This window comes from Saccostrea cucullata, unplaced genomic scaffold (genome assembly GCF_032062105.1).
Source record: "Saccostrea cucullata isolate Sc308-1 unplaced genomic scaffold, CSIRO_AGI_Scuc_v1 ctg42, whole genome shotgun sequence".
Taxonomy (NCBI): Eukaryota; Metazoa; Mollusca; class Bivalvia; order Ostreida; family Ostreidae; genus Saccostrea; species Saccostrea cuccullata.
The window spans coordinates 366,599-386,112 of NW_026932910.1; the positions used below are offsets into that span (position 1 = coordinate 366,599).

The 19,514-nt window shown below is 32.8% G+C and overlaps 1 protein-coding gene across 4 annotated transcripts; it reads left to right on the forward strand.

Moving 5' to 3' along the window:
• The first annotated feature begins 1,156 nt into the window (after nucleotides 1–1,156).
• On the forward strand, nucleotides 1,157–18,804 carry LOC134236442 (lysophosphatidic acid receptor 6-like). Of its 4 annotated transcripts, none has more exons than XM_062718624.1 (2): nucleotides 1,157–1,214; nucleotides 17,341–18,804. In XM_062718624.1, the coding sequence occupies exon 2, from the start codon at nucleotides 17,347–17,349 to the stop codon at nucleotides 18,553–18,555; it is 1,209 nt and encodes a 402-aa protein (XP_062574608.1). In that variant the 5' UTR covers nucleotides 1,157–1,214; nucleotides 17,341–17,346; the 3' UTR covers nucleotides 18,556–18,804. The 4 variants fall into 4 exon arrangements, with proteins under 4 accessions (XP_062574608.1, XP_062574605.1, XP_062574606.1 ...); XM_062718621.1 differs by lacking the exon at nucleotides 1,157–1,214 and adding an exon at nucleotides 10,775–11,001; XM_062718622.1 differs by lacking the exon at nucleotides 1,157–1,214 and adding an exon at nucleotides 11,255–11,832.
• The last annotated feature ends 710 nt before the right edge of the window (nucleotides 18,805–19,514 follow it).

Genomic DNA, 19,514 nt, shown 5'->3' on the forward strand with positions numbered 1-19,514 from the left:
ACATTCTGTTTTTAGTAACCATGGCAACACCGTTCATCGAAATCAAAAACCGATGCACTATTTTATGTATCTCAGTGTAGTCTACTTGTGTGCCATGTAATATTGATATCAGACTAAAACTGTAGGAGGAGTAGCGTTTTAAAGGAATTTCACAGAAAATTCTATTTTTAGTAACCATGGCAACACCTTTCATCAAAATCAAAAACCGATGCACTATTTTATGTATCTTAGTGTAGTCTAATTGTGTGCCAAGTTATATTGAAATCAAATGAAAACTGTAGGAGGAGTAGCATTTTAAAGGAATTTCACAGAAAATTCTATTTTTAGTAACTATAGCAACACCTTTCATCGAAATCAAAAACCGATGCACTATTTTATGTATCTTAGTGTTGTCTAATTGTGTGCCAAGTTATATTGAAATCAGATGAAAACTGTAGGAGGAGTATCATTTTAAAGGAATTTCACAGAGAATTCTATTTTTAGTAACCACGGCAACACCGTTCATCGAAATCAAAAACCGATGCACTATTTTATGTATCTTAGTGTAGTCTACTTGTGTGCCAAGTTATATTAAAATCAGACCAAAACTGTAGGAGGAGTAGCATTTTGAAAAATTGTTTACAGACAGACGGACAGACAGACAGACGGACGGACGGACGACGGACACCTTACTATCGCATAAGCTCTTCTGGTCTCTGACCAGTAGAGCTAACAAAGCTGTGTTAGGATTTACAATCAAAATTTAACAAAGAAACAAAAATGTGTCTCAATTTTACCTCATAATAACAGTGATGTTTAAATTTTTGGCACGATCATAAGGGAATCAATTGTAATTATTGTGTCTAGTATGTGCTTTTTTCATGTCATCCCAAAACAAGTTTGGTTGGTGGGAGATTGCTATTGTTCCACCTTCAATTTTTGTGAGTACATGTATGGGTTCTTGGAGAAGACTCGAACAACTTAAGAATGAAATTAAAAAACATGTCTTGTAGAGTATGCAGCGCAAATTACTGAGGCTTAAAATTTCAACTTTTTAACCAAAAGTTGTGGATCTCTGACTTTTTTGACAGAATTTTAGTTTATAATTATTTTTTCTGCTTTTATCTCCAGAATTGCATGACTGGTATTGGAAGCAACTGATGGGGTGTCCTGCAAAAGCAAAGTTCTAAGTTATTTCTGTTTCAATTGTAAAGATTTTGATATATGAACTAGAGGTAAATCCCGAAATTTATTGCTTCTCCAGACTTTATATAACTGGTACTTCACTTAAATAAGGCAACGTACTGCAATAAACGGTGTTAAATAGCTGTATGCGAGCTCTTTCTCCAATGAAGACTATATTCAGTATATATAGATTTCTGAAAGTGTCACAAAACAATTATAAATCATGCAGATACTCCAAATCTACAGGTTTTGGGCACATTTTTATGCAATGTCTCTGTATAAAACGTTTTGATATACTTTTTACGACCAAAAATAGAGTATATGAATTTACAGTGATTTCTGATCGCATAAAACAATTTAAGAACCTCTTAAAGCATGATTATGGAGCGTTTAGGTACATATTTTAGTTAATGTAATAAGAAATATTATAGTATAGACTTATTTCTCAAATTTCAATTGCGGATGTTTACAAGATTTCAATAAAAATTTTATTTTGTAAAGGGATGAATAAGAGTGCAGATCAAGATATTTCGTCTTTCAAGTAAAGTACTTTGTTAAACCTTTGATTTTTTTTTACTTCCTCCACCGTTAAATCATTAAACTAAATACTCTACATCTTCATGATTTTAACGGGGCATTTTATAAAATACACGGTGTTCCCTTTACCAGTAACATAATCACAAAGGTTTTTTTCACTTTAGAAACCGCTAAATACGTTTCGTATAATCAAAAAATCATCCGAGTACACTAAAGAACGAAAGAAGGAACTGACAAATATTTGATACATGTATAATGATACTGATATCATTAACTTAAGACGAAAAGCTGAAAGAAGGGTTGAGAAACTGCTCACGTTTCATCGTGGTTTACACCTAACTTATTTTTATACGTAAGGGGAAAATACCGTCATGTATATATTACGATGTGTTTCAGGAAACATCTACAATATTATTTTTTGTCATTATTTCTGTGACGTCACTATGTCTCGATTTAAAAAAATAAAAAAAAAACCAAGGTATTTCAACATTCATCATAGTTTTCAAAAAGACAAATTATAGATAAAAAATGATATGCAGAACACTAACGGAATCGGGAAGTCATCACTTTTAAATTGTCCTTCTGTTTAAAAAACAATGACAACAATTAAAAATTGATCATCTCTGTCACAGAGAACAGCAGTAGATGAAAACAAAATATGGAATTCAACGAAAAGTGTGCAAAAATATTCCTTTTTTTTTTTTTTTTTTGTTTAAAGGATATCCGCTCCTCAGCCAGGAACGTTAACTCTCAAAATTACTCAGTATTGTTTAAATTCCAAATATCTCCAAATGAAACTTAAAGTTGAAATCTTTTCATGAAACAATATCATTTTATATGTACTTGTTAATCTGCTTCAAAGTTCTTTCTAGTCTTAGAAATAGTTTTGAAATGTAGACATTTATAACCATGTAATAGTACAAATATGAATTAATTGTAAAAGAAATCGAAATTCATTTAATCTAGCTTTAGATATACATGTAAGCGTGATGTGAATGTGGTCTGTGATGTCTTGCAATGAAAGCAAAATTTATCTCTTTAAACTTTTATATATGTATTACACTAAAGTAAACAGAACTTGAATACCATATAAATTTAAAAACATGCAATTTTTCCAAATGCTTTAACACTTTTCCCTCTTGGTTTTCTTTATCATAAACGGTATCTCTTGATTAATTTTCAATCAAAATTGCATAGTTTGCGCTAACATCTGCGTGTGTTCCTTAAAATATATTTTAGACTTGATAATTCTCCCTTTTACATATTTTATATTCGTATGAATATCATGCATGGGTAAAACACTGTAACTTGCGACATTTTTTTTTAGTGTTTTTCAATAACATGTACTTCTGATTTTCAATCCTTGAGGATCAGACTACCTTAAGTCTCGATTTATTGACAGATTGACGAGATCGATAGATATAGAGATTTTTTTTCTCATCTTCGCTAGCCAAGGGTTTCTGATACGTCCTCTCATCTTCGCTAGCCAAGGGTTTTGAACCTTTTCATCATAAACCCTTATGCTTACGTATATTTTAAAATAACCATGCATTGTTTTCCGTCAGATGTCCAAATTTCAGGTATACAGAGTATTATCGCCAGAAATAAAGACACGTGTTAAAAAAAATTAAATCAAAGTTTTTTCAAGAATAATTCCGAAGCAATAATTGAGTTTTGTTTATTCATTATTTATAAATGCAGCTTCAATATTTTTAATCACATATTTAGAAGATAGGATGACACCATGGCTATTCATGAATTGAATGTTTTCTTACGGATCGTTGTCAATATATCGGCGTTTTTCATTTCCTGAGATTAAAGAGCGCATGTGAACGCTAATATCGTCATTTACAAAAAACAGATGCTGAAGTACCTGGGTGTACTGAAATCCTTACGAACTCGCGGAAAAAAATCCCACTGTGAACACGTGGAGAAGGGTTTATCGGAGAGACCGTATCAGAAACCCTGGCCCCGTGTCGCAGAAGGTGCTGGCATTGAGTTTGATATTGTGTTCTAGCATGCAGCTTTGAACCTTTTCATCATAAGTGTCTTATGCTACACGTATATTTTAAAATAACCATGCATTAGAGATCAGAGATGTCCAAATTTCGGTATACTAGTATTATTGCATCCGTGAAATTAAAAGTATCCTAGTTGCCGGATTTCCGTTAATAATGTAATGCATTAGAGTTTATAAATGCACCTGATGTTTTTGCACTTTAAAGGAGAACCAGCTTTCTAATACTCAAGTAAGTTTTCTTTCCTTCAATATATCGGCTACAATATTCATCTTTCACAAAGTTTCCTTTGCATTTAGGTATAGTTACATGTATATACAATGTACAAAGGAAACCCGACTCGGCTCTTACTACTGTTATTCGTTTTCAAGCGATTTGATTTTCATCCATTTCTCTCTACTCGATCTGCCTGTTCGGCAGGACGGAAACACCAGTGAAATAACATGCATGAATGAGTTTGAATGTGAGCATCGATGCCCCCGGGTCTCGATGTTTATTAATTTTCCTTTTCCTTAAGATATAGAAAACGGTAACAATTGTCTCGCAAAGCCTTGAGAATACTTCAATAATTGTGTCAATAAATACACTCTTAAAGTAAAAGCATTCTACAAATTTCCGTAAATTGTCATGAGTTCACTCGTCGCGTATGTGCAATATCATTCTCCATCAAAGCTGCAAATATTTGTGACAAAAGAACGTGGTCTAAGTAGAATGCAAAAAGAGAACTATTTTATAGATGTTTTATTTCGCGGCTTTATCTGGCACTATCCATTTTGAAGAGCTGGCATGCTAAAAATATCCAAGATATATTACATCAAAGGATGATAGGGCTTAACGAAAATTCTCATACATTATGTTAGGTAAGACGTGATACATGTGTGTTCGTTTCTTTTGCGTCATTTTCTTCTGCGCTGCTGAAAAAATCTGACCTTCATACATTGTCATATTACTTCCTGCGCACTTTGCTAAAGAGGTCTAGCTTTGAGAGGACAGGAATTCTCTTCTTTTCCTATAGATTTAAGTATATGGAGAATAGTTTTTTTTTCTAACATGAAATAAGATAATAATCATATTGAAACCTATCGAAAAATTTTATCCTTTGTGCTCCAACGATAGATCATGGTCACCAATATAAAATTTTCTATAAAAGCAACAAACTATACATAATGCATGATAAACTGCACTCCAGACGCAATGAAATTTGGAAACAGTCAATTCTATACATTTAAAAACTTGATTATATACCTGTAATTTACAGCGGATTGTTTGACGGTTTAACTGTTTGATGAATTCAGAAATAGCGCAGAATTCATTGCAGACCATAATTTATACCAAATACTTAAGCAGAATTTTTATGTTGTCAGTTTTTATAAGCTATATTACGTTACTTTAAAGGCCTTTAAAAGACTTGCATATTGCATGTTTCTGAAATTTTGAGAGATTAAATAACTAAAATCATCATTAATCATAATAAAATAACATTAGTAACAGTGGTTTTCATTTGTAAAATATACAATCTTGCGTTCAAATTACCAGGGTAAAAATAACTCCTGTTGCCCGAGGAAAAATTCTAGAAACAGTTAAATTTTGCCAATATGCATTGTAACAAAAGATTTGATTGGATAGGGGAAAAGTGGGAATGGACGAACGAAAATTAAAAGCATATATTATTAAACTATTAAAATATGAATAATAATAAGCACTTTAATTTTTCTGTTCAAAATCATGTTTATTTTATCACATGATTGATATGTGAGTATATACACCGTATTTATCAATGTATATAATACTTATTGTATATGTATAAACAAAAAAATTTAATATTACATGTACGATAGTAAAAATCCGCAATATTTATATTAAAGTGTCTTGATTTAATTTATACGAGAAACATTAGTCAGATAGTTTTACATGTATATTGTTTATTCTTTTTTGATTTTCCATCTACTTGCATGAATCGTCTTAAAGTTGCAAATGTGCAGTGTTTTTTTTAACATCATTGATTTTAATCAGATATTTTATCATCGAGTTACAAATTTTGCAAATTGTAACTATAATATATCCTAGAAAAAAAACACATTTTGCCAAGTCAGTAATAATATATAGATCTACCCACATTTGTAAAATATTAAAAGTGTGCAGTGCTAAAATAAAACTCAAATATAGAGGGAAAACTATCTCTATACATCTCCTTTTGCTTCTTCTATTTCCTCACGACTTTCGGTTTTTTTTTTTTCGGAAACGATTCACCGATATTCTCTTTTAAGACTCCGAATGTGTAATAACAATGACAGCAAAAAAGCCATTTTGTCATACTTTTTACACTGTAAGACATTTATGGCTTCCGTTCCAAAAATCGATTTATTCTCTACACACTTTCAAAATTTTATTTGTCTTTAGTTATTTCTTCTTTTATTTTCCATTAAAATATATGCTAGGGCGTTACCTCTGTTTTATTTGCCGTACCTGCGGGATATTCGTTAAACATAAGAATCTTAATTTAATATGGATATCTCAATAATTATTTTTCTTCGTACTTATTCAGACTTGGCATAGTCATTTGCATGGTTAGTCAAGTTAAATATGTCAAACGTTTTCCTTATCCCGGAAACTTGCTCTCTATTTTGTTTCTTTTAGGTATTTACTGACGTACCTACCTACCGTGTACAATAGTTCAAACCCTTCAAATCAAGGAAGGAAACGTCCGTATTAATATCCAATATATAGTAACATCAACAAATAGGTTTCATTCTGAAGGAGATGGATGAATGATCAATTTGAACAAAATGACCGGTGTGAAACTTAAAGAGGATATTCAATTTTTTTAGTTGGATGTGGACTTTTTTGTTCCACTTTTAAATTTTTTAAAAATATATATTTTGCAAAGCACGAGTGGAAGCATCAGAAAATCTTGTTTTACGAGTTAAATTTAATATCCAACTAAAAGTAAGTAATTTTTCAGTTGTTCACATTTTCTTTGACTTTTCTTTTTCCTGTCTTTTCGAAATACATGTCGTAAGCTTTGAAGTCATGCAGATCTAAGCTTAGTAATAAGTAATTAATTTGACGATTTGGCCATTTTCGAAGTAAAACAGTGACCTAGAACTTAAGGTTCGGTGAATATTGTACACCCCATGTGGCTAAATCGTCGTTTGGGCCTTTGAAACGACAATGACTGTACATGTAAATATTTCACACATTTTAATAATATTTCATTCTTTCGAACAGTTTACTTCAGTTTCACCCGATAAGTCAAATATAGGAGCCGTGCTGAAAAGGACAATTTCACATCCGAATTAGTGAAAGGACTTTCACAATCGATGACTTTAAAGTAAATAAAAACAAATACTTAATCCATATTTTAAAAAGATATTGTAGTCGATGTGTTTCCATTTTATGATAATTTTTTATAGGTACATAAAAAACTGACACAATTCAAAGAGACTGCCTTTAACCTGGTTTATTTGATATTTTACCTGCGGCATTTATGCTTTTGCCACCTGCAAAGAAATATTTATGACAGACTTCAGATGCATCAAAATCTGAAATATTTATTTTTTTTCACTTTACTTTACGTCTATGAATTAATTAGCATAATTTATTTCATCTGATTCAAGTATTGTTACAAAGAACCGGTAAATAATAGGGGAAATAACTCTTACATGTATCAATTTTCCTTAATTAAAAAAAAAAAAACACTTTATATCCTTAAACTTAATTATTCGGTAGGAGACACTAATATTCTTATTAATACAAGCAGATTTGTAGACCAAAAAAAATATACAAAGCAAAAACTTTCGACCTTGTACGCACTCCAGGAAAAATTAAATTCTTCTTGAAGATAATATGAATCATTTTCTTCACTCTGCTTGTGGTTGTCTTATTTGACGCTAATGGTTAAATTATATTCTTAAATATTGTAAAAATAATTGAAAAGGTCTTAATAGAAACACAAATTGTCAGTTTTATGGGTCTTTGACAAGATGTTAGCCACAAAATGAGTATGTCTTCATTCTACAGCATGAAAAATGTCACTTTTTCTGCCGGGATTAAAGAAAATGAACGGGCGACAGCGAGAAATGATCGTATTTTTCTGGCAGGATAAAACAATCCTTGACGTTATTCTAAGAATAACTATGTAGAGCTAGGCCTCTCGGTTCTGAGAGAACAGTGAACTTGAGGAAGCAAGATCTTTTAATTAACGTGTCACTTGTGTGATTGTCTTTGGCAAAGTATACGTACTCTCCCTCTCTCTCTACCTTTTTTTCCAAATTGGACAATGCTCCAAGTTTTTTAATAACCTAAATCAAATATGGACATGAGAAATATGTAAATATTCTATTACATATGCCCCCCCCCCCCAAAAAAAAAAAAAATTATTACCTATATAGTTATAACATATCTATATTCTGTGGATAATTTCATTATAAAAGACCAAACTTATTTCATATCACGTGTCGATGTGTACACCGTACGTGGTATATCACTAAAATCCAGAAAGCTCTTTTGAAACCCTTTGGAAATTATATCCAGTGGACTTTTAAATAAAGCATCTTTTTTGTTTGCACTTTAAGATGCATTAATTAAACAGGTGCAGACACAATTTTTATGAAGTGTTTTACACTCCTGTTTGTGATTTATGGCATTAAAGTGGACGATTCCATGTCGAGAAATTCGCCATGACTTTTCTGTACGAATAAAAATCGAACAGTTAAATGTTCAATCAAACAATCATTTATTCTTGTCAGTATAGGTCAAAATACAACATTCGCACCACAAAGCGGAGCATACATGTACCTTTGCAAAGATAATCTCTTTAATTAAATCAAGGCAGCATTCGAATGACATCGATTCCACGAATGACGTCACTTCCGTTTTGCACAGGACATAACACTCACACATTACTATATCTCCCTCCACCTCTGTTGGGGATAATAAATCAATAATGACCATGCAGTACACGTGTAATCCTTGTACACTACAATCGTGTAATCAGCACGGTTCGTAATAATATGTAACGTAATATATACTAAGTAATAGTATAGTAATCCATAACAATACGGAAGCGTGCTGCGTGTAAATACAGGCAAAAAATTAACTAAGATAGGACTGAGGAAGACGAATATTTGTGGCTGACCTGTCGTGAAGTATACATATTTGTTTTTAATATGTTAATAGTTGTTTCTTAATTCACGACGGTGTATTACTGAGTAATTAGGAAATGTTAATTACCTATTATTGGATGTTAACAGAGCGTGTACCAGTATGCCCTCTCGCTAAAAACAAAGATATGAAATAGACAAGTATGCTAAATCGATTTCCAATTTGTGTACATGTTGAAGTAGTTGCTAGAAATCTTGATGCAAGAATTAGAACATAGGTAAGAATAGTTTTATGAACTGCCTACACACGGTAAAGAAATCTGATAAAATGCATTTTTCCTTATCATTTGTCTTGAAAAACCTCATTAGCAGTTGGGATCTCTACGATTTATAGACATTGTTAATATACTCATCAGTTGAAATGCAAAGCAGGTGCGAGCACATATAAATGTATGGCAACTTGAACATTTCCCTACGTTGTATCCAACCAAATAATATTTATCAATAATTTAATAAGTGAATAAAAATCTTTTGAATCTCTATGAAGCGTAGAAATATATCAAACAAAATAATCCCCCGCGGAAATAAATGGACCAATGCAGCGTGAGATGGCGCTATCAGTGATAGGTAAAGACGCCTGGACCACTTTAACCTTCTTTGTTGCGATAGGAAAAAACACCGAATTTGATATCGCATTGTTAGAAAGTTGGATCTATATCTGAGCTGTTATAAATCAAAGTTCCGGGTTCCTCGAAAAGTTCGTGTCCCGACTGATTGGTCCTAAACCTCTAGGTCACGACAAACCGACCGCCAGGCAGGAATGCAATAAATTTGTCCCAGATTTATAACCTCTCGTATTGATTTGGCTTGCTCCAATGTTTCAGCATCTGGAACCGGAGATTTGTTACAATACGAAGAGAAAGTAATGTCTCGCTAAAGCAATACATCACACTATGCCCATAGCACTGCCAAATGTATTATTAGTTTTTGTATTGTTCATCGAAACCATTAATTGATTCATTTAATTGATTGTTCACGACATATTGTTTCGATGGTCTTAACCCCCTTGTGGTGAAACAAAAATGTTTATCTGAAATGAGGTTTAGAAATGAACATACTGTCCGTAAAAACGACCAAATAATCACAATTTCGGTGGAAAAATACGATTCGCTTAGAAATTTGGGATTGTTTGTAAATGGACTTTTTAGTGAATGTTAATTCCTGAACGAATATGTCATTATCTACTATTTTTCAGAATCTTTTATGATCAATCAATGGACAAAATTTAGTTAAGATGCACTCTATGTCATGATTGTAAAAATCTTTCACTTAAAGCAATGAAGATTTTTTTTAAATTTCTTTATGTTCTATATAACGTTTTTAGAGGCTTATATTGTAAGATTTATTTCCACGTCATGATAACAACTTCAGCAATGATATTTTTACTTTATATAATTGTGTTCAGTTTTACCTAATTTTAAAATTCGAAAGAAATTAATTAATATAAATCCTAGCCATAGCACAATTTTCAGTTCAAAAAATTCTGAAATAAAATTGTAAATATTATAAGTGAAATTAATCCATAATTTAGCTTCGAGGTATATCTACAGAAAATTGCGTATTACAATGTGTCTATATTGTTTCCTGCTGGAGAGACAATGGGCGTAATTTTGGCAGACCACTCGGTCGGAACAACCCTCATCGCACCCTTCGGACTATAATCATGTATACCACAAAGGTAGTAATTTAGGCCCATTTAAGTCAAAAGTAAGAGGGGGAATCGAATTTCCTACAATCACTAGATTAGTGACCAACCTGCACGTTATCTACTCATATACAGAATACAATGTTTTCCATTATAAAGATATAAAAAAAGTACATGTGATTTATAAACAGGACAGTGAAAAGTATCCAGGTATATTATTAGCTGTGATTCTAAATCTCGTATGCATATAGTGGGGCGCTTGCTCGATTTCCATTGACGCGCATCGCATTCAAGTACGTTATGTCAGTGACGAACTATTGCTGTGATCAATTCTCCTATGTTTACGTTGGTGGAAGGATCACTTTGTTGTATAATTTTTCCTGTCTACATAAAAATCAGATTATAACGGATAATAAGTTGACACTTATCTGAAAAGATGGATTTATTGGGTTAAGAGTTTAGCCATCATTATCATGTAAGTATATCGACTACGATATTATTTGATATCTATTTTTTTCGCTTTCTTAACACGAGAAAAATTACACTGAGCTTAAGATAAGGTTGTTGAAAAGAAAACAAAAACAACCCGGAGAGTCTTATCTTTGGCATCAACGGTGATAGGCTCGGCCGTCTGACGGTCAGTCAAACAAGATATAGAGATGACGGCGTTCGCATGCCAGACGGTTCCATCATCCGTTTAAAAAATCTCAGACGGGGTGTTAGGAATCTTAACAACGATGCAATGATTTCCTGGGCCCCTGTATTCATCTAGCAAAAGTTTTACTTTGTTATTGTTGTTGAATTATGTTTGAATATTCTAGAGAACCTTCGACTTTTGTATAGGACATACAGCGTCTATAAGAAACAATGTTCTTCACTTGTGAGTGGATCAGAGTGAAATAACCAGAAATGTTTTAAGCTTACCGTTGTACCTGTACATTTTGAACTCTGTTCTCATCGAATGACCAAAAAATCCCAAAGGCCCCTTAACAGATCGAGGTGCAGAATGTAGTCGGCGCTGCAATCGGTGCTTAATGGATGGATGTCATACTCGATTTCGGATATCATAATACATTAAGCATAATAACAATAGAGTATCGTACGAGAGTTCCAGCTGGTAATGTGCGAAAAATATTACCAAACAACCTCTTTGTGCTTCTGAGAACTTAACCTTAGGACATTAAGCCAGTGTGAATACGGTACGCTTGTTAGTTCAATCTAAGGCTGTTCGTGGACCAAGATGTAAACTGATAAAATTTTGATAGAATCTTTTAATATCTGGATTTTGCCTACCTGAGTGAACAAGGTGTGTTTTTTTTTAATCGTTTAAGAGAAAGTTGTTTTATTGGAGTAGTGTCAAGAGTGCATTTTGCAAAAGTAAGGTAAATGGTGTTTTAATTGTAATCACTTCATACATCTTTGAATTTTCGACTGCATAAACGGTTTCGCATATCTTGATTAGCATTTAAGAATACATTGATTGGCATTTGTATTAAGAAGAGTAAATTTAGCTTGTAACTAAACTGTAAGAGTCCATTCAAAGCCCCAGGCAAATAATCACGATTTAACTTTTTTCAATCTTGATCAATGTTGATCTACGATTTATAAATCGTAAAATTTATTTCGTAAATATTTATTATTTAAACAGAGATCGATTGAAATAAAAAAAAACCGATTTTTTTTAATATTTAAAAACGTGATTAAATTTATTTATTTTTTGTTGATTTTTTTAATGGTCATTTTAATATAATGAAATGGTACATTGAAAATATTTTTGAATTTTCACACGGTGGAAAAATTCTTTACTAGTATTCCCATTATTTTACTGCTTTATTTTCAAGAGAAATTAAGATTAATATGTATTTGAATTGTTGCATGCATGTAATTAACTCATTGTTCTTGACTTGCAACAACTAACCTGAGGTTGATCACTAAATCACATGACTCTTACATTTGTCGACATCTTTAAGATTATGCTTTTTTTTAAATAATGAATTTATAATCTGTGATTTGTTCAAGCTATTCTGAATTGGTGCATGGCGATTCCTTTAAGAAACCTCATAAAAGTACACAACGATTTTCATAATCAAGCAGATGAAACTGCCTGGGAAGTAAAGATGAATTAAGATTAATAATGACAGAATTATTTATATCAAATTCTAGAAATGTTATTGAATACAAAAATCTTCAATCTGTTTATCCTGTACCCCTTGGTTAACCTTTAAACGTGAGAAAATAAAATAAAATAGAAACATTGGGAGGAAAATCAACTTTAAGGACAGGTGATATAAAAAAAAATGGATGCCTGGATTTGTATATATTTTCGGGCATAATTAAGTTGTTAATGATGCAAAAAATAAATTTCTACAATATTACGACATTGTAAACCTTCTATGATATTCAAAATTCTACCTTCCGGCAACCATCCTTATTAATCATTAAAATTGTTACTTCAAATCCAATTATTGCAAAATTTTGAATGAAAAATTGAAAACTATGCTGCTAAACTTGAATGTTCATTTTACTTATATAAACATAACTTGTAATTTTCAAATGTTTTGATACAAGTTGGTTTGTATCATCTGTTTTTGACTGTTAAGATAGATTTCCTTATCGGCAACTCGGAACCTCTCTATACTCATTATGTCATAGATCCATGTCTTGGAGGCTAACCACGAATGAACACGTGGAATAAGAAATCAGGGAATTGAATACTTTGTTTCTCTGTGTTCCTGGTCTATGCCAATTACCTTGAAAATGTACTCACATTCCAGGAGCTTGTTAAAACGGAATACAACTGACCCGTGGATTGTAGCGTCTTAATCACTGCCTAATGGTACATTTCCCATGCTAGATCCTTACGCAATTCAGAGCGGGTTTTTATCAGTTTATCTCTTTATGCTTTAATCAATAATGTTCAAAGTCCAGATATTCATTGCAAAATCATTAATGCAGCATATCTGTTTATTTTTTATTTCAATGTGTCAGTAATTGAAAGCATTCTTCTCGGGTAAAAAAGAAAGATGACTTTTTTTATTTGCAAAGAAAGGAATTGCTTGGAGCGCGAGCCACGCAAAAAAGATGCGAATTTTTCTTTCGTTAATTGGCAAATATTTACAAGTGTGGCCTGTCTTGCAGCGATTCAATGCTGTAACTCGTTAGTTATGTTCCCCAAACGGAGTTTGGGAACATATTGTTTTTACTCGGTTTCTTCTTCTTCTTCTTATTATTATTATTATTATTATTATTATTCTTTTTTTTCTTCTTTGTTCTCCGGTACTTTTTTGTCCGCGAGTGTTCTCAGAAACTATTCACCCAACTGACCTAAAACCTTTTAAGGGGGGACCTATGTCCGAAAATTTTTTTGTGTGAAATTTTCAAAACTTTGACATTTCTTTCCTGACCACTTGCTCTTAATTTTTAGGTATGAAAAACAATACCTTTATATGCTTATTTTTACACAGGAGCACGTGCAAAAACAGTATGAAATGCTAAAAATAGATTATTTTCAGTCATTATTGTTCTACCCCAAATATGTGCTAAAAAGAACCAAAAATGTCAGATCATATTCAAAATCAACACTTATTTAATTTATATGACTTGTATCTTTAAAATGGAGGCAAATTCATTGAAATCCATCTCGCATGAAAAATTATAATGGAGCACAATGTAAGTATTACCCCATTTTTCTTGTCGTATTTTTTACAATTCCGACATGCATAACAGGTAATATCTTAAAAAGTCTTTGTGAGAAAATTTTGTAATTCATATTTTTGAAAGAAATGATTCATCTCTTTATTTCAACAAAGAAAAAAGTATACCTTTATGATAAAATAAACGAGAAATATGACGTTTCCTTTTATTTTCGTACTCTTGTGTCATGAATATTGACCTTTTTGCACTAAAAAAGGGTAAGTAAGCACTGACAAACACCTGAATATAAAACTATTTTGCGGAAAACGAGTATTTTGTTTTGATTAGAAACAATTTAAATAGATAAAAAAATTCTACATTCCATTCATTCTGTTTCTCTCTCTCTCTCTCTCTCTCTCTCTCCCCCCCCCTCATTTCCCCGTTAACAACCAATGCCTATTAGAACCTAGGAATGACTTTATACAATAAAATCTACATGTACTATATAAATCAATAAGCAAATATACACCCGTACAAGTACATTTCTTAATTTTTTTCTTAGTTTTCTCCAGAAAATCGATTAATGGTAATTATAAAATTAAACATTTTCCCCTGATTGAAGCCGCTTTCTTTCCTGAATTTTATCTCTTTTTTGCACAATTATATCAGCATATTATCGGGGTATTTTTTCACAACAGAAATTGCTATGAATTATCAACCAAAGGAAGAGAATTCTAATATTAACAAACTCCATAAATCAAATAAAACTGTGATTAATGATGAACAAATTTTCCTTTTTGTAAATTTTGTACGTTATTGATTATTAACAATGTTATGCCTATATCACAGTTGCAAAAGTCAACAGGTAAAAACAAACGTCGCTATTGTGACGTTACATAACGCTGCCTTGACGTAGAACGACATAGGTCCCCCCTTAAGGGTTAATGGGTGTGTAGTGTAGGTGTGCGGAACGAAGGTCATTTTGCGCGCATACGCATGCACGTGCGTGCGCGTGCAACACGTGAAATGACTTGTATACTTAATATAGCTATAACTTTTACATTTTTTAATGAAATGATTTGAAACTCATTATATAAAGATATGTTAATAGTGTAGATAATGTTACACTGTTAAATTAGCACGAACGCACGCGCATGCACGTGCACTTCGCTCTGATTGGCTGAAACAAAAATCTCAATATCTTTTCTGTTTTTTGACGAAATGCTATGAAATTTAAAACATAGGCATATTTTAGGATGTTCTACTATATGATATATAGAAATTGTCATGAAATTACGCGCATGCACGTGCGCTGCAATTTGATTGGCTTAAACTTTGAATGGCCATAACTCCCTTTTTTTTCAACCAAACAGCATGGGATTTAGAACATAGACAGACATAATGGACTCCTAGAAGAAGGTATGGTCATCATGAACATGCTTGCACGTGCAAGAACGTGCGCTTCGCTCTGATTGGCTGAAACAAAATTCTCAATATCTTTTTTTTTTTTGACAAAATGCTTTGAAATTTAAAATAAAGGCATGCTTTAGGATATCCTACAATATGATATATAATAATTTTCATCAAATCACGCGCATGCACGTGCGCTGCAATCTGATTGGCTTAAACTTTAAATGGCTATAACTCCCTTGGTTTTCAACCGAACAGGATGGGATTCAGAACATAGATAGACATTATAGACTCCTACAAAAGGGTATGGTCATGATGCACATGCATGCACGTGCGTGCACGTGAAATGAGTAAAATTACAAATACACTAGATTAAACATATTTTTGAATTAAATGCTGTAATATTCAGTATATTAAAATATATGAATAGTGTAGACAAGATGATATGATCATTGCGCACATGCATTCAAGTGCGCATGCGTGCAATGCTGAAATTGATTACTTCTGGGAAAACTTTTTAAAAATCAAAAATGTTACGCGTTTGTCTTATTTAATGAAGCTTACAGGAAAAATGGCACAAAAGGGAGTTGGGGAGCGTTTGGGGAACATCTGTAACGGTCCCCGTTACAATTAGCCCTAGTTTAAGAATGTGATAGCATTTATGATTAATGGAACATGACCAGTAGTGTCATTTCTAGACACAAAAAAAATTCCCCAGGATTAATGGCAGCTAGGTTTCGACTTTTAGAATATCATTGAATTCTAGATTGACTCTGGATCACATCATTCCAAGGTTTCAGGGGATCTTGTATAGACTCAACAGTTATATTTCAAAAATCATTACCAAACCTTAAATATTGTTAAGGTTTTGCAATTTCTTTTTAAAAGGGGGGGGGGGGCTTACACTGTATTAACAAAATCACTAAATAAGTTATTCTGCTTTTTTAAGGGATGGACATCAAGCCCCTGTCATGATTATTCTTATGAATAATTCATAATGACCTTTTTCCATGAGCTTGACCTTTCACGATGCTGTTGTCCATGATTTTTTTCTTAATTAAAGAGTGACAGATTTATTGGAATATTGCATGTAAAATTATTATATCACAGATCGTTTCTGTATGAAAAGTTCAATTAATTACTAGTATCTCACATGTATTAATGAATATAGTTGCACTGTCTTCAGTATGGTTCTGGGCAAGAGATAGAAATCTGTTTAGACTACATAGTGTGCAGCGCAATTCTTGAAGTTAAAACTGAAATCTAAATAAAGCGCTCTTAACATGTTAACCCATTCCAGACTAATTGAGAGGCTAAAACCATTGTAAACATAGCGTGTGGTCTGGATAACTGCAAAATGTGTTGCGTAAGGAATTGCACGTTTCGATAAAATAAAAGAAATACCACTTTATTTCCCTGTTGTCTGACGTTTTAAATTGATTTTTGAACGTGTGTATTCTACGTATTTGGGGTACGATGTATTAGATTTATGCAGTTAATGTACTCGTAATTCTAATATGTATAGTATCTTTAAAAAATAATTAAAAAAAAAGATCTACGATTGTAAGAGAAAACATTTAATCTTTGTTTTCAGATACATGTAAATATAATTTCACTAAGTGCAGAATTATCAGCAGAAATGAATAACAGTTAAACTCTTTACTCTATCACTGTGCACATCTATTCTGTAGTATAAAACACTGAAATGCTTATATAGGAATGACCAAATTTTCAATGTTCTAATGTTTTTTTCCCCTTTTTTTTTTTGAAGACGACCATGGAGACACAGGCGGCTTTCAGTGAAGATAACTTTACCACGCCTCTCTATAATGCATCCACCAGTGGTCTAGAGTACACCTACCTCAATATCTATCCCAAGTTCTGTCCCGAGGCAGTGGCGGTCGACAAATACGTCACCCCATACACATACGTCATCGGATTTCCCGGGAATATCTTTTCTCTTATCATATGGCTTCAGCGTCGCATGCGGAACTCCTCTGGATATTACCTTGCTGCTTTGGCCCTTGTTGATCTTTTGTTTTTGTCTCTGCAAGTTGTGTATGAGCTCAATGAAAAATGGGATGTAAAGTGTCTGGATTTACCATTTGTTTGTGAATTTTACCCCATTATTTTCTTGACCTCCCAATATCTCTCTCCGATCCTCGTGTTGTCTTTTACAGTGGAGAGATACATAAGTATCTGTCACCCATTCAAAAGGGAAGCGTGGTGTACTACAAAAAATGCTAAAATTGTAATTATTTCTACAACCATTGGCTGTTTATGCATTAATAGTATCCAAGGCTTTTTCTGGTCTTATGACTCTGACAACAAAACTTGCCTTCTCCGAAATTCAGTGATCGAAAACGGAACATCTTCTTTCTGGACCATATGGACCTGGTGTGTGGAAGCGTTTGTGTTTCTGTTAGTGCCGCTGGCGATCCTGTATTTCAATATTCATGTCATTGTGGAAGCGAAAAGACTTTCAAATTTTGAACAAAGCACGTTACATACACGTACTCATCGAAATTCTGCAACGACAGTTATGTTACTGGCGGTCTCTTTTTACCAAATTTTTACGACACTTCCGGTGACCATTGTCGTAACTTTGTACTATTCGTTTCCTCCTGATGAATTAAGCGTATTGCCAACTATAACTGACAAATGGAAGTCGCATTTTCAGTACTATTGGGCCAAAACTATTATCGAAGAAATAGGTTTGACTCATTATGCAGGAAACTTTTACATTTACATGCTGACAGGCAAAATTTTTCGACAGGAGTTCAAAAAACTTATGCGGCCATTAATCGGTGGGTTGAAAGTAAAACTCACAAATAATTCAACAACTGAATATACAACTGTTCGAACTGGAAGTGTTAAGCATAAAAAGGAAGTTACGGTGCGCATGTGCAACGGAATTGCGAATGGTCACCCCACAGACTCGGCCGAAAGTGAACCAGTTTTAAACTCCTCGGAAACGCAACTTTGACGAAATTGTGATATTAATAGTGTGTAGGTGTATTCGAGTGTGAAGGAAAACTGGACCAAACATATTTTGTTTGAAGTTTGTCCGATTGTTGTATTTATTAAAATGTATACATAATATTTATTCGAAATGTTCAGTTAATTTGCATAACCAGTAATCTGGTTGATATTTTGACAATTTTGATCAGATGCATCTGTGTCCAAAGCAATGTTGAATGCATTCGTTTTCTTAATAAAGTTAAAAATAATTCTGCCCCACTCTCTCAATCACGTCAGTGGGATATTTATCCAATTCATCGATTTTGCAAATTTATTAGAAAATATGGCGTGAAAATGGGAATGTTTTCACTTCGAGGTGTCAATCGACACAGTCAACTCATATATGATGTGAAGCAATTATATCTGTACTAGATTGTACAAGACATCGATCATATTGACACTTCAGCAATGGTTTCTTCGCTAGTTTACTATCCTCTGCTAGGATTGAATTTCCTAATAATTCCATAACCAGAAAGGGGAAAAAATATCGTTCTTTTAGAAATTCTTTCCATTAAACTCCAAGAAAGGAGATTATCAAGGTTCAGAAAATATCACAAAAATGAAAAATATTCCAGGGATCTGGTGGAACAAGTTAACTTATAAATCATATCTTACACGAAAAGGATCTAAATATCTTTGTAAATATGTCTTCCTTATGCCCTTGTCATGATTGTTTGTCACAGTTGTGTCCTGATCAACCTTTAGGAACTCTATACACTGGAGATAAATTTAGATCTGAGAATAGGAATGAAAAACAAGCAAATTAAAAGAAATATGGTCCTCCTCTTTTGTGGTCTTAGTGGATGGAATGCCATTTTAATGGCATATTGTGTCAAATAAAACGCCCTATCATATATGATTCTAAAGTATTCACCAAAGATAAAATTTTCGAAAATTAGGTTAAAGCATCGGAAACATATTGTC